Here is an 18552-nt window from a genome sequence, read left to right on the forward strand (position 1 = left end):
TGGCTATGCTTCAGCAAGTAATGATTACTTCCTCTGCCGCCCACCGGATCACAACCATATGGCCTATGCTCTGGTTTAGTTTCTGCTTTGGGTTGGATTCTCTCTAAAACTGCCGCCTGTGAGCCTGTGACAGCACATCAGCACGATAAAAACTGGCCTTTTCAGGCTGAGCAGCTGTGCTGTTTTCTTAGAAGTGTCCCCTAGCATCTTAGGGGGACGGTTGTACTCCAAAGCATCTTAGTGGGAAATGTCTGCCACAAGGCCATAGCTATGTGAGGGCAGAGGGTACATTCTAAGGAGTTTTTCATATTGTATTCCCCCGAAGAATCTGGCTAAGTGAGAGCCCCAAATCTGGCTGGCTGGCAGACCAGGCTTCTGGACTAGACTATTAAGCAGGCTGGAGAAATTCCGTGTGGAGAACAGATGACTTCACACTAAAGTCCTTTAGATGGTCACCACATACCACTGCACAAATTAGTGACTGGGTGGGGAGAGAAAAGTGTGTCTTCTATAGTAACACAGGAGAAGTTTTATGATGTGGGATTTTCAATCCCACTGCATTCAGTGGACTGGTTCTTCTCTATCAGAGGAAGGTGGCAGACACATGGAGTACCCGGTGGCCTGGCTTTCCCATGTGGCTTTTCAGTGTAATGACAGAAACACATCTATACACCCCCTGTGTGCTTATCCTTGACTTTCTTTTCCCTCAGGCCTAGAACCAAGTTCACCTAACTGAGCTAACTCACCTTCCCAGGTCACTAAAACAGTTCTCTCATGTGTGATGCAGAGCTCATGACATTTCCATGTGAAATTAAAATATGAAGAAAAGCATAGTATTTACAGTTTACTTACCTATGTTAAAATATCCGTTTCTGGTCCTTTGTATACCACATTTCCCTTGGAATCATTGAGGGGGAAAACGCAATCTTTTGCCAGAACATATTCATCTTTAATGCTGTTTTCAGCAGTCTGTTGAGGTCAATGTTTATAACATTACGCTTTATAAAGTGATACAATCTATATAAAAGCACTTTTAAATGTAAAACGTTAGATACGAATGTGAATTGTGGTTATGGTAGCACTGAGAAAAAACACTAGGTAAAACCAACTGTATTATAATCAGGGACCAATGTACCTTAAATATTTGATTCCATTCTATCTGCCTGCAGCTTTCTCAGGATCTTCCTGCCGCAACAATATCCCGCTCCCCTCATTCCTACCCACATCGCGCTTTATCTGTGAGGCTTTTCCTGGCCACCCCAGGGAGGATTAACTTTTTCCTCTTCTACACTCCCTTCAGTGCTTCAATCATTAAATCAGAAAAATTTGAGCACCAGGCAACATGAGGCACCTAGTGAAGGCATAAGAGAAATCTGCTTCCTGTTCTCACAGTTTCATTTTGTGGGAAAACACATAACAAATACAGTCAGCGCTCTTTGATGCACTTATCACATCGTTTTGGAACCAGTTTCTATCTCTCTTCTGATATTCACGAGATCCTCCAGGCTGTGCATAGAATCTGATTTACATACGGATTCCCGGCACCCAGTCCCTAGAAGTTCACACTATCCATATTACACAATCCAAACTTTGAAATGGATCAAACCACAATTCCTTCTTCAGTCCCAGTTGCCTGATTCTAATTTTCTTCACCCGCTATTACTTTCTCTCTGTTAACAGGGCTTGGCGGCACAAAATACATCTCCTTTGAGGAACGGCAGTGGCATAACGACTGCTTTAACTGTAAGAAGTGCTCCCTCTCCCTGGTGGGCCGTGGCTTCCTCACAGAGAGGGACGACATCCTGTGCCCCGACTGTGGGAAAGACATCTGAAGTCAACACGGAGAAGTTGCTGCTTGTGATCTCACACACAGATTTTTAGGTTTTCTTTCTCACCCAGGCAATCTTGCCTTCTGGTTTGTTCCAGCCACATCGAGACTTTCTTCAAGTGCTTTTCAGTGATACTCACGTTTGCTTCAACCCTTTAGTGCTTTGTGCTAGTTCAGTCCCAGGCAAAGAGAAAATCCGCCCTAGGCCCAAGGTGGGAAGATGGTTTGAAATTTTTGTAACCGAGTAAGGCACACCCAAATGTAAAAATCCTTTTGAATGATGTCTTTATAAATCTTTCTCTCACTGCCTATTTAAGTGCAATTAACATATGTCACGAACTTGAAAGTTTTCTAAACTCAGTAAGGTAATGACCAATTGGTATTTACAGCTCTGTAACTTCCTGTTGTGTCAAGTCTAAACCAAGATTATGTGACTTGCAATAAAGTTATTCAGAACAAAATCTTTTGCCAGGCAGTGTGTGAAATCATGATTAAAGGTTGAGGCACTGAGTCTAAGTAACACTTCATTGCATGGTCCGATGCTCACTGTGTTAAGTGCAGTTCCAATGGCCTGGGGCATCGCCAACTGGAATAGCATCACACCCATTATTTAAAGGAAGCCTTCAGTCAACACCAGGCACCTCTTCCTTGCTACCTTCTCTCCCAGTTTTTTTGGTTTTTTTTTTTTGAGACAGAGTGTCACTCTGTCGCCCAGGCTAAAGTGCGATGGCACAATCTCGGCTCACTGCAACCTCCACCTCCTGGGTTCAAGCGATTCTCCTGCCTCAGGCTCCTGAGTAGCTGGGATTACAGGTGCCCACCACTATGCTGGGCTAATTTTTGTATTTTTGGTAGAGACGGGGTTTCACCATGTTAGGCTGGTCTCGAACTCCTGACCTCAGATGATCTACCTGCCTTGGTCCCCCAAAGTGCTGGGATTAAAGGTGTGAGCCACTGCACCCGGCCACCTTCTCTCTTTCCCATACTCTTTCTCTTGGAATGTAATCCTCTGCATTTGATGCAGTAACATAAACTCCTGACAGTGAAGCCAATTTTCAGGTCATTTTTCTTGGCAGACCTTATTGGCTCTGTCCTAGTGTTACGGATCCACATCTTACACCGACTTCCATAAAGTGAAAGATTGCACAAGGACATAAGCAACTTGAGGCCAGAGACAACATCTTATTCATCTTTATGTTCTCAATACCCTCGCAACTGAGGGCACACTGGGAGCCTTCAGTGTTGCTGAAAAGGGCAGTAAAGCAGGAGAGACACACAGTCATTACAATAAAAATAACATTCTGAGCTAGCGTGGCAATAGTCTGTGAAATAATCTCAGATAGCAGCACACAGTTAGGAAGCACAGAGCCAATGTATGGGATAGAGCACTGCACAGTTCTCTTTAGCATCAGTGACGTTTTTGTCCTTAGTTTTCTAAGACAACGCAATATAATAAAATGATACGCTAAGCAACAGAAAAATTTGGTGGAAATCAAGTCTGATATATGCTGAGCATATGTGAAATCAGTTTCTTAATCTGAGTGGTAGTCACTGTTAGAATGTTTGATGATGTCTGGAATGAGTCTTTTGGATTTATAGTTGACTTGAGGTTTTGCTTAAAAAGAATAATTTCATCCCTTGTTAGTTGTTTTGCTGTTTTCTATTTCATAAAAGTAAAAGCACTCCAAATTTCATTTTGGAATATCTTACTTGTTCTCATTAAAAACACAGACTCTCCCAACCTTAAATTACCCATTCTAAAAGTAATGGTTAGGGGGAATTCCACTTCTAGTAAATAGCTCCAATTGGACTAATTCTCTCCAAATTAACAGTCATTCTAGACAAAATATTTATTTAATTGTTGAGAACACTGGAGCACGATCCAAAGCAGGCAGATATTGGAGGCGGGTAGACACTTGGAAGAAGAGAATGACACTGGGTGATTTTCCTGTTTTGGCCTTTTATCCAACGGCAGCCCCCCGCCAGGGATCTAAAACTGTGTTAGGAAACCTGCAGTCTTACTAGACTGAGGAACCAGAGGCCAGAGTTTGGGATAAACAGCCTCTGGAAAGTGAGGAAGAAAATCCTGAAAAGGAGAGCCCCAAGTGTGGTGCATGAACTTAGAAATTTCTGGCTGACAATTGAACCGTGTATACTTAGGCCAGACTCCAAGCAGCTCAGCCAAGGCTTAAAGCATTGACTGACAGGACTTTACGGATAGTGGTGTGCAGGGCTTAGCTGACCAACCCTCTTCCTACTGAAGGAAATTACTTGTATATAAACCACACAACACAAAGTCTATGAAAATCTCCCCAAAGGCATATAACAAAATACACATTCATTCAGGAAAATCCACTACTAAGTCTTAGGAAGAACAGTGAGTCTGGTATTTCAGCCACAGCCTCATCCCATCCCATCCCCACTCCCCAGCTTCATGTGACAAACTCTACTTTGGACCAATGCAGCCAAAAATTAAGGGGTCTCTCTTCCCCCAGATCCTGGTCTAGGGCTCTGCCCCAGGTGCCACAGGCTGAGAATCCCAGAGCTGCAATTGCCCCTACCCTAGCCTGCCAGTGCGGAGGCTCCATACTGGGAGGGGCAATCTCAGCAGACTGGTGGCTACCAACCCACTCACAGAGAAGGGGTGTCACTCCTGGAGAAGCAGGCCACTGTCCAGCCCCCAGGGGAAAGCCAGGCTCTGAGACTGGCAACTCAGCAGTTCCGCCCAAGGGAATTGAGAAATCTTTCAATTCGGTAAGGAGAATTGAGAAATCTTTGCCTAAGGGGATTGTCAAAAACAGTAAGACATCTTGCCAGAGAACAATGAAGGAAGGGGCTGGGAACTCTGTGCTATTAGTAGCAAAAAGCAGAATGACAGACCGGCCAGAAGTTTAACATGGAAAAGCAGAGAAAGAGATAGCCAAGTGGAGCCCTCCTGGAATCTTGTTTATCCTTGAGGTTCGGGAAGTATGTATGGACTGGGCTGTATCCACTCAGGAGCAATCAGATGTGCAACAAACTTGAAAGCATTCTCCAAGGCATACACAGGTCCATCAGCAAAGAGCAGAAATCTTATTAGCTCAAAGTGCGTAAGCAGAACCTCTGACCAAACACTGGCTGAACATAAAAACATGTTTGTTCAAAGAACTATAGGAAATCATATCTAAAAAAGGAAGGTAAGAGAACAATTACAGTTGGTCCTCCATATCCACAGATTCCTTATCTGTGGATTCAACCAACTGTGGATCGAAAGTATTTAGGAAAAAAAAAAGTTGACACAGTTCCAAAAAAGCAAAACTTGGATTTTCCACATGCTGAATACTATGTTGAATCCATGCAGATGAAGTGATGTGTAGGCATTGTATTAGGTATTACTATATGTAATGTAGACATTAAAGTATACAGAATGATGTGAATAGGTTATATGCAATTCTATGCCATTTTCTATAAGAGACTTGAGCATCCACGGAGTTTGGTATTTGTAGGGGGTCCTGGAATTAATCCCCCACAGATACCAAGAGATGACTTTACTCACCAAACAAACCAATGAAGAGAGAAAAATTATTTTTAATAAATCAAATGGAATTCTGAAGTTGAAAAATATACTAAATGAAAATAAAAAGTCACTAGAGTGCTTAATAGTAGATTTGAGTTGGGAGAAGAAAATCAGTGAACTTGAAGATGGAACAACAGAAATTATACAATCTGAAAAACAGCAAAAAGAGTGAAATGAAAAGAGTTTCAGAGAAAGGTTAGAAACCATTAAGCATACCAACATATGTGTAATGGAAGGACTAGAAGGCTAGGAGAGAGAAAAAAAAAACAGGAGAAAACATTTTTCAGAGTTAATGACTAGCCAGGTGCAGTGGCATGTGCCTGTTGTTCCAACTACTCAGGAGGCTGAGGTGGGAGAATTGCCTGAGTCTAGGAGTTTGAGGCCGCAGTGTGAGAAAACAGCACCTGTGAACAGCCACTGCCCTTCAGCCCGCACAACATAGCAAGAACTTCTTAACACAGAAAAAGAAGAAAAAGAGTTAGTGGTTGAAAAAGCCTCCAAATTTGATTTGATGAAAAATATGAATCTACATATTTAAGAAGCTCAATAAACTCAAAGTAGGATAAATGCTGAGACCATACCCAGACCCATCACATTCAAAATGCTGAACGCCAAAGATAATAAGAAAACTCTGGCTAGATGTAAAATAATATAGTTATATGATTAAGACTTTTTACTGAATTGGGAAATTAAACATACACATACAAAAGTACACAAAACAAATGCTAACAGGCAAAACTAAACCAATGAGATGTTGGAAATATTCTGTATGATGGGTTGTAAACTACGGTCCCTGGGCTAAATTCTGCCCACTGCCTGTTTTCCTTCCTAGTTTATTTTTTAGGGATAGGATCTCACTCTGTTGCCTAGGCTGAAGTGCAGTGCCATGATCACAGCTCACTGTAACCTTGAACTTCTGGGCTCAAGTGATCTTCCCACCTCAGCCTCTCAAGTAGCTGGGACTACAGGCATGCACCACCATGCCTGCCTCTGTGTGTGTGTGTGTGTGTGTGTGTGTTGTTGTCGTTTTGAGATGGAATTTCGCTCTGTCACCCAGGCTGGAGTGCAGTGGCATGATCCTGGCTCACTGTAACCTCCACCTCCTAGGTTCAAGCGATTCTCCTGCCTCAGCCTCTCGAGTAGCTGGGATTACAGGCACCCACCACCACACCCAGCTAATTTTTGTATTTTTAGTAGAGACAGGGTTTCACCACATTGGCCAGGCTCGTCTTGAACTCCTGACCTCAGGTGATCCACCTGCCTCGACCTCCCAAAGTGCTGGGATTACAGGTGTAAGCCACCACACCTGGCTGATGCATGGCTATTTTAAAAATTTTTTGTAGAGATGAGGTCTCATTATGTTGCCTAGGCTGGTCTCAAACTCCTGGGCTCAAGTGATCCCCCATCTTGGCCTTCCAAAGCACTGGGATTACCAGCATGAGCCATCACACCTGGTCTGTTTTCTTAAAAAAAAAAAAGTTTTATTCAAACACAGCCATGTATGTTCATTTACGCATTGGTTTGCTGGCAATTTTTTACTATCTGGACCGTTACAGAAAAACCTGCCACCTGTGCTGTACTGTGTATCTTGTTCTGGGTAGTGATACACACACACACACACACACACATTTTTTTCTCCTGAGCTATATAACGTAGAACTTTTCTAACTTTACAGCATTTTATAACTCAATAAAAATTTTAAAAATTTAAAATGTGACACTTTGAACTTGAGTTCACTTGAGTACACTTTGAGTTACTTTAAAGCTTGTCTTTTTTTCATTAAACAGCAAGCCAACTTGTTTGATCTTTGATTATTACAATATGTGAAACCTTTGGGGGTCAGTCTCTACTGCCTGATGTTTCTGTTGCAGCCCACACTGGGTCCCCTGTGCTGGGATTACAGGCGTGAGTCACCACGCCTGGCCAAGATATTAGAAAATTCTTAATAGAACTAGTCTACCCTCAACCAAAACCATGAAAATGTAGTCACTGAAGTAAGTGAAAGAAACAATTTCACTGATGAGGCAATCATTCTACATGAACCACGAACAAGGCAAGAAACTCAGTAGTAAACCTATCTGCTGTGGTGCAATGTACCCTGGAACTACAATGGTTACTACTCCCTCAATATTGCCCTTAGCCCTTTATCTCTGGAAAAACTTTAGAGGAATACCTGCAAAAGAACTCAGTGCTGTTAGTAGAGCAGAACTTTAGAAAACTAGCAGAGAAATCCTTGTGATCACAAAAATGAAGCCCAAGGTATATGTACTACACATTGCGGACTTGCTACAACTAGACACTATCCAATTTGTAAGCAGAGGGCTGCCCTCAAGTCTTTGAGTCAGCACAATAAATAAACCCTAACTCCTTTGGACAAAACTTTGTAAAACTAGTTATACTAAAGCAAAATAAAAGTTATATTAACTTGCATATCACTTAATCGTATTACTTTAGAAACTTAAAATATATACTCAATTCTCATCATCTTTAGTGATGCCCATTCAGACTTGAGGGCACCTCTCATCTTCTGCCTGGTTATTAAATGACAGATTACAGAGGCTCAGGGATAAGCATAAGGTTAATTCTAGAAATATCAAGAAATAAGATCTGTAAGAGTCTTAAGGATAAGAGTGAAATCCATCTGCTTTGCAAAGGAGGAAGTGGAAGCCCAGGAAGAATAAAGCTTACTCAAGACTGCAAAGAGGCCAACACACTAGAAATCAGAAATCCTGACTCCTAGCCTACTGTCCCCTAAAACATGGGATCTTTTCTTACACACAGAGATGAAGATGGGGCAAGTGCCATCTCTAAATACACGAGTTTTTAAACACTGAGAAGGAAATGTCCACATGACATCCAAAAATGTATGTAGTGACCTTTCAGTGAAAAAAAAAAAAAAATTGAGACTAGAACTCCATTATAACAATAAGAGCAGACTGACTTCATCCCTGGCATCTATTAGCATGTATGAATTTTACTCACTATGTTCTGAGGATGCTATGGTTTGAACGTCTCCCCTAAAAGTTCATGTGCTGAAAACTTAATTACCATAGACACAGTATGAAGAGATAGGGCCTTAAAGAAGAGATTAGGCCAGGAGGGCTCTGTCCTCATGAATGGATTAATGCCATTATCACAGGAGCAGTTATTATGGAAGTGATTTCTTGACTTGAAAAAAAGAAAGATGAGTTCAGCCCAAGTTCTTCTGTGCTTTGCATACTCACTGCTGTCTTTCTGCCTTCCGCCACGGGATAACCCTCACCAGCTGCCAGTGCCATGCTCTTAGACCTCCCAGCCTCCAGAACTGTGAGCCAAATAAACTGGTCTTTATAAATTACCTAATCTGTGGTATTCTGTTATAGCTGGAGAAAAGGGGCTAAGACAGAGAGGATCTTCTACAAGAGTAATCCAGTCGTTTGTTTTTGATTGGTTTCTCTAGGCTTCAAGGAATTAAAAGATATAACTAGTGAACTACCTAATGCACAGAATACTGTGACTTTAATTATTAAATGTTCTTCAGATTCCTTCTCAAATTTTTATTTAGATTGAACAACTAGGATTAAGAAGAAGAAAAGAGGCCGGGCGCGGTGGCTCAAGCCTGTAATCCCAGCACTTTGGGAGGCCGAGACGGGCGGATCACGAGGTCAGGAGATCGAGACCATCCTGGCTAACACGGTGAAACCCCGTCTCTACTAAAAATACAAAAAAAAAAACTAGCCGGGCGAGGTGGCGGGCGCCTGTAGTCCCAGCTACTCCGGAGGCTGAGGCAGGAGAATGGCGTAAACCCGGGAGGCGGAGCTTGCAGTGAGCTGAGATCCAGCCACCGCACTCCAGCCCAGGCGACAGAGCAAGACTCCGTCTCAAAAAAAAAAAGAAGAAGAAAATACCCTACCAGGCATGGTGGCTCGCGCCTGTAGTCTCAGCACTTTGGGAGGCAGAGGCGGGCAGACCACAGGGTAAGGAGATCAAGACCATCCTGGCTAACATGGTGAAACCCTCTCTACTGAAAATACAAAAAATCAACTGGGTGTGGTGGCACGCACCCATAGTCCCAGCTACTTGAGAGGCTGAGGCAGGAGAATTGCTTGAACTCGGCAGGCAGAGGTTTCAGTGGGCCGAGATCCTGCCACTGCACTCCAGCCTGAGCAACAGAGTGAGACTCCATCTCCAAAAAAAAAAAAAAAAACCCAAACAAAAGAAGAAGAAAAGGCCCTTGAGGACAGGGACCATGTTTTATTTACTTCAGTTCCATATTTAGAGCCTAAGTATAGAGCAGACACCTTAAAACTGGTGAATCACTGTTGTCTAGGGATTGATTTTGTTGTTAATAGAGAAAAGTCAATTTGACATTCTTTCTCATTAAAACAAAACTGCGAAACTATCTTAAATGATACGACTTAAGCAACATTGGAAATGAGTTGGAGTCTCTAAGATTAAAGGCAAAAGGAATAACATAATCACCCTCATAATTAATAATTAATAATCACTCTCATCTAGCTGATAAAGTCGTTTCCCACATGGCTACAGGCTAACAACTCCTGCAATGACTGCTGGGTAAATGGATGGTGGTTGCTGGAGCCATGTTTCTCACTGTTGGAGTGGGAGGTTACAGACATGCAAGGGAAGTCTGGAATGATCAATACGGTAATCGAGTTAGAGACATAGTATGAACTCATGTTTTACTTACTATAGATACAGATGGTTACACATAGATAAATCTATAGAAATATACACCTACAGGGGTTAATATACGTACATATATTTCCTTGCTCTGTCAGTTGAGGAGGCCTAAAAACAATGACACCCCAGTAGCAATCAGCATACTTAGTACCCAGATCTCAGTTTTTAATAAAAGGAGCCAAGGCTTCTTAGAGAAATAATTCATTCTAGGGCTTGGGCAAGAAATATACAAAACGACACTAGAGCATCCTATAGTACCAGAAAGGAAGTGTTCAAAGAAAACACAATGATGGGGAAAATCACAAGGAAACGGGAGCTAACTGAAAGAGCTTTCAATGGCCGATGCAAGAAAGAATTTGAGTTAAAAAACAAAACAAGAAACGAAAACACACATGAGACTTTAACCCAAAATATAAACTAAGTATCCATGAGTCATACTGACAAACATCATTGAATAAAATTAGTGGTAGAGAATAGATAAGTCTCCTGTGCAGAATTACAAATAATTTAGGTACTTCGCCAGCAAAGTAACTCCGCATTCCTTACATGACTTTGTTCCAAAGAGCAGAGTATGTATGAAAAGGGGAAACAGAATAACCTTTTTTTTTTGCGGGGGTGGGGGAGGGAGCAAAAGTGACATTCAGAAGGGAAAAGCAATAACTTTATAGTGGGAAAAAAATGACAAACACTGTCAGCCAAATGAGATTAAGGTTAACCTCAAAAGTAGTATCATGTTTACAGTATGTGTCCTCAAAATAATGTGATGAAAATGGCAATTTACCTCTGTGGCCTTCCCCCCAAAATACACAACCCCAGTCTAGTCATGAGAAAACATCAGAAAAATCTCAATTGAGGAACATTCCCCAGGTATTTACCTGACCATTACTCTTCAAAACTGTCAAGTCATCAAAAGCAAGGAAAGTCTGAGAAACTGTCACATCCAAGAGAAGCCTAACATGACATGACAACGAAATAACATGGTATCCTGGGTAGGATCCTGGCACTGTAAAAGGGTACTAGGGAAAAACTCAGAAAATCGAACAAAATTATGAACTTTAGTTAACAATGAGTCATTTCAACAAAGGTACCATACAAATGTATGTTAGCAGGGAAACAGTATGGGCTATGTTAAAAATCTGTACTACTCACTTTGGGAGGCCGAGACGGGCGGATCACGAGGTCAGGAGATCGAGACCATCCTGGCTAACACGGTGAAACCCCGTCTCTACTAAAATATACAAAAAATTAGCCGGGCGAGATGGCGGGCGCCTGTAGTCCCAGCTACTCGGGAGGCTGAGGCGAGAGAATGGCGTAAACCTGGGAGGCGGAGCTTGCAGTGAGCTGAGATCCGGCCACTGCACTCCAGCCTGGGCGACAGAGCGAGACTCCGTCTCAAAAAAAAAAATAAAATAAAATAAAATAAAATAAAAAAAAAAAAAAAAAAAAATCTGTACTACTGTGGCAATGTCTCCAAAAATCTAACTGTCTAAAAAATTACATAGCAAGGCAGAACAGACATAACAGAAGGCTTCGAAAGATAGGATGGTTTTATATTTATGAAAAGTATTTGTCTTTCACCATAACTGGTAAAGCATTTTAAAGTCTTTCCTAAAGGTTTAACTGTTCGTCAAGTTTTAGTTTAAACTATTTACCTGAAGATTAAAAAAACAAAACAAAATTTGGCTAATTATACTTGAGGATAAAAGATAGGGCTATTATCGACTTACTCAACTAGTCTATTTTTGATTAAACTGAATGCTCGGTTAAGTCTCAACAGAGCTAACAAACAGCTTCCAACTGGTATTAGAATCAAATCCAAAGTCCTACGTAGGGTCATACATCATCTGGTCCTGCCTATTCTTTGACTTCATTTTATACTACCATTGCCCCTGTTTTCCTTCACTAGAGCCACACCAGTCTTTCTGTTCTAAGAACCTAATAAGCCTTAGGGCTTTCATGTTTTGTCCTTGTCTGGTACCTGTTACCTACTGCTGGGTAGCAAACTACCCCCAACACTTAGCAGCTTTCTATAACTCCCACTTTATTCACTCATGATTCTGAGTGTCATCAATTTGGACTGATTCCACCAGGAAGCTCATCATGCAGCTTTAGTTAGCTGGCAGCTAGACCAGGGATAGGTGACTAGTGGTCACATGTCTGGCAGTCAGTGCCAGCTGCTGGGTGTTGGGAGAACCATGTATTTCCATTGGGTAGCCTGGGCTTTTTCACAGGGCTGCAAGCAGAGGTCCAAGTGTAAGAGTAGAAGCATTCACTTGATCAAAGCAAGTTACAAGGCCACTCCATATACAAGTGGTGGGAAGCTGACTCCAGCCTTGATGGGAGGACTATGCAGCCATCTAAAATCAGACACACGTAGAATCCTTCTCCTGAAAGCTTTCCATAGTTATGCCTTAGTCATGCTCTCTTCAGAATATAGTATCTTCAGAGGCCTTTCCTAACCACTGTATTTAAAATAGCTCCTCATCCTGCTTTCTTTGTCCTTCACCATTTCATGACCCTGTTTTATTTTCTACCAACTATCCATTATTTCATGGTTCACTTGTCTGTTTTCTCTATGAGAGCAAGTACTTAATCTGCCTTGTTCATTCCCAAGAGCTAGCATAGTAGGTACTCAACAAATATACAGGCAATTCAAATCTCTATTTTTCATTCCACAATAAGATGATCAAGTTATTAAAAAACTGAAAAAGTAATGCACTTTAGTTAGTAAAATATACTTCAGTAAAAACAATCTAAGTGGAAATAAGATTTTTGTCTCTTCTGTCCAGACAAAAAAAAATGAAGAATCTACGTGTTAAGTACAGTAGAAGCTGGGTGTGGTGGTGCCTGCCTGTAGTCCCAGCTACAGGAGGCTGAAGCATGAGGATCGCTTGAGCCAAGGAGTTCAAGGCTGCAGTGAGCTATGATGATGCCACTGCACTCCAGCTCTGGGTGACAGAGCAAGACCTCATCTCTAAAACAAAACAAAAGACAAAGTAGAAAGTTACCTGAGTCTTTTCTAAGTTATTTAATTTAGAGCGTCAGTCTCTAAATATAATAATATTAAGAGAGCAGTTCAGTAATTAACTTTTTTTCAGATCACTCTAACATAAAATCTCTCAACTGAATCTCTAGTTTGTCTCATTTTGTTAAGAGCTTTAACATGACATGGGAAGGTTCAGAGACTTCTATTTCCATCCTTCAACATGCAGTGACAGTCAACGTATCAGGCTCTGCAGCACCATGATATCCCAGCACCAGACTACTCCAGCCATCCCCTCATTCAAAGAAGGACTGCAAGACATGGTTGGACTACTCGAATCACATCTGATCTTAATCCAGGTACAGAAAGTTGTACTATAAAGAATATTTTCCAAAATTGTTTACTCGAATAAAAACAGATCAAGTCATTACAGAGCATTTTTCCATTTTAATAAGAATAACAGACCTACTCAAGGTAATTTTATTCTGTTTATTTAAATAAGGATAAGGCTACTTAAAAGACTTTTTACATACAAAATGTACAAGGTTAAACTTTTCTGTACTGAATTACAAAACCTGCACAAGCATTTAATAAAAGAGCACACTTAAAAACATTTTGACCATTATTTAGCCTCTAAAAATTACTGAAGTTCAACAGTAGTAAATAGAGGAAGCTCTTACATATATATATATATATATATATATATATGATTTAATCTACTGGCAGTTTTACTTAATGTAAGTTTTTAAAAGGTCACATTGCTATTGAATGCATCTCTAGATCAGTTTTAGAATCGTCTCTCAAAACTTAAGTCAACCAAAATATTATTTCAAATAATAATTCCAATTCTGAAGAATTTTAATACTAGCAAATATATTATGGCCTCATAGTAGTAACTGAACCAACTTTCCAAAGTGCCTGGTAGCTGTCCAGATGAATTAGGCTACTTTGGAAAACTGTACTGTCTTTACAGCCATTGAGAAGTCATTCAGTGCCCTGGTGCTGTAGGGTCCTGAGACTTTCCAGAATTCACACAGCAGTCTATGATCCCTCAAATGCAAGAGGACAGGGGGTCAGCCTATCTTCACTCCTCAGTGAATGAGGAGGGCCAAGCAGTAAGACTTGCAAACCTAAGCCAGAAGCTTGGGTTCTACAGTAAGGAGGAAGGAGAATTAAAATAGAGAAAGAAAATGTGTAAGGAGAAAGGGTAAAGTAGGAACAAAGAGGGAAAGGAAGAAAAAACAAGGATGCCTGCTAACGGCAGGAAGTGGTAAAGTGACTATAACTACAACTTACAAGCCACCCACTAACTCTAATGCCATTCATTTGCCTACTCCAATAAGAAAAGCTGGCTTTACTGGAATATAGAATCAAGAGCAACATTACCCGCCTCATGTTAGTGAGTAACTAGTATTCTAAAGTTGTTTGCCATACATATCAAGTTCTTCTAACCTTTGAAGCAAACCAAAACACTTCAAAACATAGGGCTCCCAGGGCTGCTGCTCCAGATTCCCAGCATTCAGCACACTTCATTATGTGGAGAAAGACATTTCAAGACAAGCTGTATCCATACACCTTCAGAATGAACAAAGCTCTAAGAAGGTGGGATTATGTTAACACATAGTAAATGGCTTAGCGTTTCTCCACATCATTTCAAACTCAAAATAGCTCAATAATATGCTGCTACATGAGCACTGATTCTGAATGTTCATAATATAAACTTCAATTTGAAGCAACAATGTTACACAGTTCAGCTGTTATTACCAACCTACTCTGTAAGTTAAAATACAAATAAAATATTAATTTTATTGAGTAACTAAAAATAAGTTCCCACTGACTTAAAATCGTCAAATGGCTAACTCTCTCTCAACTAAGAGAGATACACAGAAGGAAGCGGAAAGGACAACTGAATATAAAATAAAATTTGTCAATCTACTCTAAAATCTGCACTTTTAAAATCTCCTTTTGCATATATTTATGTATAGGATCACAGTTGCCCACCAACATTATTATGTCTATCAGCCCTGCAGATAATAATTTACTGTAACGTTAATTTATGCAATACTTAGTAATGTTTTATCTTATGTGTACAGACTTACAGTCTGGAATAAAGGCAAAATGATTAAAAACTATTGGGTTAAAGTCTTAGTATGGCACTTACCTGCAAGGCTGAATTAATTTTTTGGACGGCTATTCAAAGCTGAACTAAAATGTTTGTTTTAACAAATCGAAAGAGAAATAAGACTACTTTAAAACATGTTGAAAAAGGTAAATCTCAATTTGAAGATCAATCATATAACAAAAAAGTATGAAGTACCCTTTGCTTTTGCTTAGAAACACACAGCAGAACAGTAGAAACTAGAACTCATGAATATAAGGTAAACCCTATCTTCCCACTGATTTCCATTATACAACTGGAGTGAAAATACCACTCAAACAAAAATAAACAAAAAACCTTAGCAGGTAATTCTGTGTGGAACAGCCCTGTGGGAAGTGTCTATATTATAGCTGTAGGGAATCTCATGTAAGCTAGGAGTCCATCTTCCTATGTTGCACTCTGCAGTGACTTTCGACTCCAGTGGCTCCTCTATTGCCTACGCCGTATTACACTAATTTTTGCCCCTGACTGCTATGCTTCCTGGACTCTTATAAATTCTAGAATTCTACCCCCACTCCCAATTCTCTAAACTTTCTTCCATCGAATACCACCTCTAACATGATTACTCTGCCTAAGATTTTTTAAATCAACTTCATTTTGAAAAGATTAAGCTCCCCAGAGCGAGTAATAGCTGAACTCACAGAGTGAGATCACAGACTGCTCATGAAAAGAGTAGGTAGGACTGCTGCATGACAAGAACATTCTAAAGGATGGGCCAGGTGTAGAATCGACCAGTCAACTCATAATATATTTATCAATTGTTACAACTTCAAGGAAAGGAACAATAGCAAGCACTGATTCCTTTTTGCTTTTTATGGGAAGAAGCAATGTAAGCAATTAAAGAACAACATTTTTATCTGTATATTCTCAATAGTTTTCCAGCAGTACTACAAAGATGCTTTTCTTGGTGAACCTTTAAGGATGAATGTTGCAATATTTACTAAAATACTGTGATAAACTCTTATATGCTTCTGCTTTGTAAAAGAAATTAAAATGGCAGACAAACTAGTAAAATATTTGAGTTTTTAAAAAAATCTCAAATTCCCCCAAAGACTCTGAACAAGGCTAATGAGAGTAACTCCTAAAATTCACTGAAGGCTTTTTCTTTTTTTTGAGATGGAGTTTCGCTCTTGTTGCTTAGGCTGGAGTGCAATGGCATGATCTCAGCTCACCGCAACCTCCACCTCCCGGGTTCAAGCGATTCTCCTGCCTCAGCCTCCCGAGTAGCTGGGATTACAGCATGCACCACTATGCCCAGCTAATTTTGTATTTTTTAGTAGAGACGGAGTTTCTCCATGTTGGTCAGGCTGGTCTTGAACTCCTGACCTCAGGTGATCTGCCCGCCTCAGCCTCTCAAAGAGCTGGGATTACAGGCGTGAGCCACTGCGCCTGGCCAATTCAATGGATGCTTTATAGCAGACTTGCACATAATGATTTCAGTAGGGTCAATATAAATGACATATATTAAGCCATAGGTTTTAAAAGTTATTCTTTCCTAATCAGGGCAAGACAGGCAAGAATTTTAAAAAAGGAAGGGAGGGAGGGAAGAAGGGAAGGAAAATAAATCCTTTATTTTTTTAAACCTATTTGGAACCTCTTAAGAAAATTCCACAATAATCAGGATTTCTGTAAATATTGTCAATATATATGAACATGTTTGAAAAACTACAGTTACAGTATATTTACATTTTTGGAAACTTCTTCAGGGCCAAGTAACGTGTTGTATCTTCCTTTTTGCTTGTGGGGGCTTCAGGTTATTCTGAAAGACATGAACAGAAATCAGTTTATACTTGTAGGAATATACTAAAATGAACATTTTAAACAACCAAGGTTTACTATTAATATATTAATGGAAGATCACTGCTGCCATCTGGTGGGAATATATTCAAAGAGAAGGTGGTGAGTTTCCTAGCGCTGTGGTTCTCAAACGTGTAGTTTAGAATAACTCAGAGCACTTTAAAACATGCCCCAGGCCTGGTCTTATCCTAGAACCAATTAAACCAGAATCCATAAAAGGTAGGCGGATAAGGCTCTGACTTCTTTTTGCTTTTTTTTTGGAAGCTCTTCAAGTGATCTTAACATACAATCAGAGTTGAAAACCACTGACTGCTCCAGATCTGCCTTCTCCCTGTCCAGTCCATCTCCCCCATCAACTCTGCAATCCAAAGTTGGCGGGAAACAGGCCAGGCAGGCAGCTCACGTCTGTAATCCCAGCACTTTGTGAGGCCGAGTCAGGCGGATCACTTGAAGTCAGGAGTTTGAGACCAGCCTGGCCAAGAGGTTTGGTGAAACCCTGTCTCTACAAAAATATATATCTCGTATCTATAAAAGAGTAAAATTTTCTAGGGTAGAGAAATGCTGTTTAACAGCCTGAAAAAAAAAAAATTCTCTGAGGCTTACTCCTTATGGCAATATTTGAAATGTGGCTTTATTCTTCTAACTCTTATCCCACACCTTCCTCCTCTCTCCCACAAAGGTAGCTGAAAGGTGTATGGAGGAAGCATGGCCTCCAGAGTGTGTGCCCTGGCATCAAAGAAACCTAAATTCAAATTGCAGTCTGGTCGCTTACTAATAACACTGGAACTCTGGACAAACTTATTTAAATTTACTAAGTTTCTGTTTCCTTATCTGTGAAATAGGAATAATGAAGATGCCTATTTCATAGGGTTACTGACAGGATTCAATGAACTAATGAAAGTAAAACTCATGACCAAGTCAGGTGGTTTTCTTTTTCCAGGGTCTACTATTTTAGAATGTTTGAATTTTCCAAGTTTTGATCACTTTGATACATGATTAGATGATAATAATACCAAAGCCAACTATACTACAGGAATAATGGCTATTAAACTACTAGGTATTTAAAAGTAAAAGCACTTTACTGAAGAGCCTATATATTACATATATATGTGTATATATAAAAAATCATCTCACAAATTAAACTCCAATACATTGTGTTAACTGTACCAAATTTGCCAACAAGCATCCAAATGATTCAACATAGTAGAGCACAACATAATAGATTTCCCCAACTTCTGCTATCCCCACAAAGCTAGGTAACTTGAGCAGTAGGTGAGGCAAGTGGTAAATCTTAAAAAGATTCTGGTGTGGGTTTAAGGTATGCACACAGACAGACTTAAGGTCAGGCCCCAAATGCTACTTAATAAATGTGTGACCCTGGACAAATTACTTAATGTTCTAAACCTTGCTAATAAAGGAATATTTATCTGTTTTAGTTCCAAGACAGTTAAAGGAACTAAATGAGAAAAATCTAAGAAAACTGCCTAATAGATCCTCTCTCTACATATTTTAAGCAGAAATAACTTGAGTGAACTTTTAAAAACATTAAT

General features: G+C 40.2%; 2 protein-coding genes across 8 annotated transcripts in view; one reads left to right on the top strand and one right to left on the bottom strand.

Annotated features, from left to right (window-relative positions):
• FHL2 (four and a half LIM domains 2) overlaps positions 1-2289 on the top strand; it is a 77045-nt gene extending 74756 nt beyond the window's left edge. For all 4 annotated transcript variants that reach the window (XM_033175570.1, XM_033175571.1, XM_033175568.1 and 1 more), the window contains one exon: positions 1681-2289. In XM_033175570.1, coding sequence (XP_033031461.1) covers positions 1681-1832 — 152 coding nt within the window. In that variant the 3' untranslated portion in view covers positions 1833-2289. The remainder of the gene's footprint in view (positions 1-1680) is intronic.
• Positions 1-18552, bottom strand: part of CUNH2orf49 (chromosome unknown C2orf49 homolog) — a 35355-nt gene that overhangs the window by 10716 nt on the left and 6087 nt on the right. For 2 of the 4 annotated variants that reach the window (XM_033175576.1, XM_033175572.1), the window contains one exon: positions 13523-16964. In XM_033175576.1, the coding sequence (XP_033031467.1) occupies positions 16908-16964 (57 nt within the window). In that variant the 3' untranslated portion in view covers positions 13523-16907. Of the gene's footprint in view, positions 1-13474; positions 16965-18552 lie in introns of those variants that run through there. The other 2 variants (XM_033175573.1, XM_033175575.1) reach the window with 2 other exon arrangements.

This window comes from Trachypithecus francoisi, unplaced genomic scaffold, assembly GCF_009764315.1.
Source record: "Trachypithecus francoisi isolate TF-2019V2 unplaced genomic scaffold, Tfra_2.0 Lachesis_group17, whole genome shotgun sequence".
Taxonomy (NCBI): Eukaryota; Metazoa; Chordata; class Mammalia; order Primates; family Cercopithecidae; genus Trachypithecus; species Trachypithecus francoisi.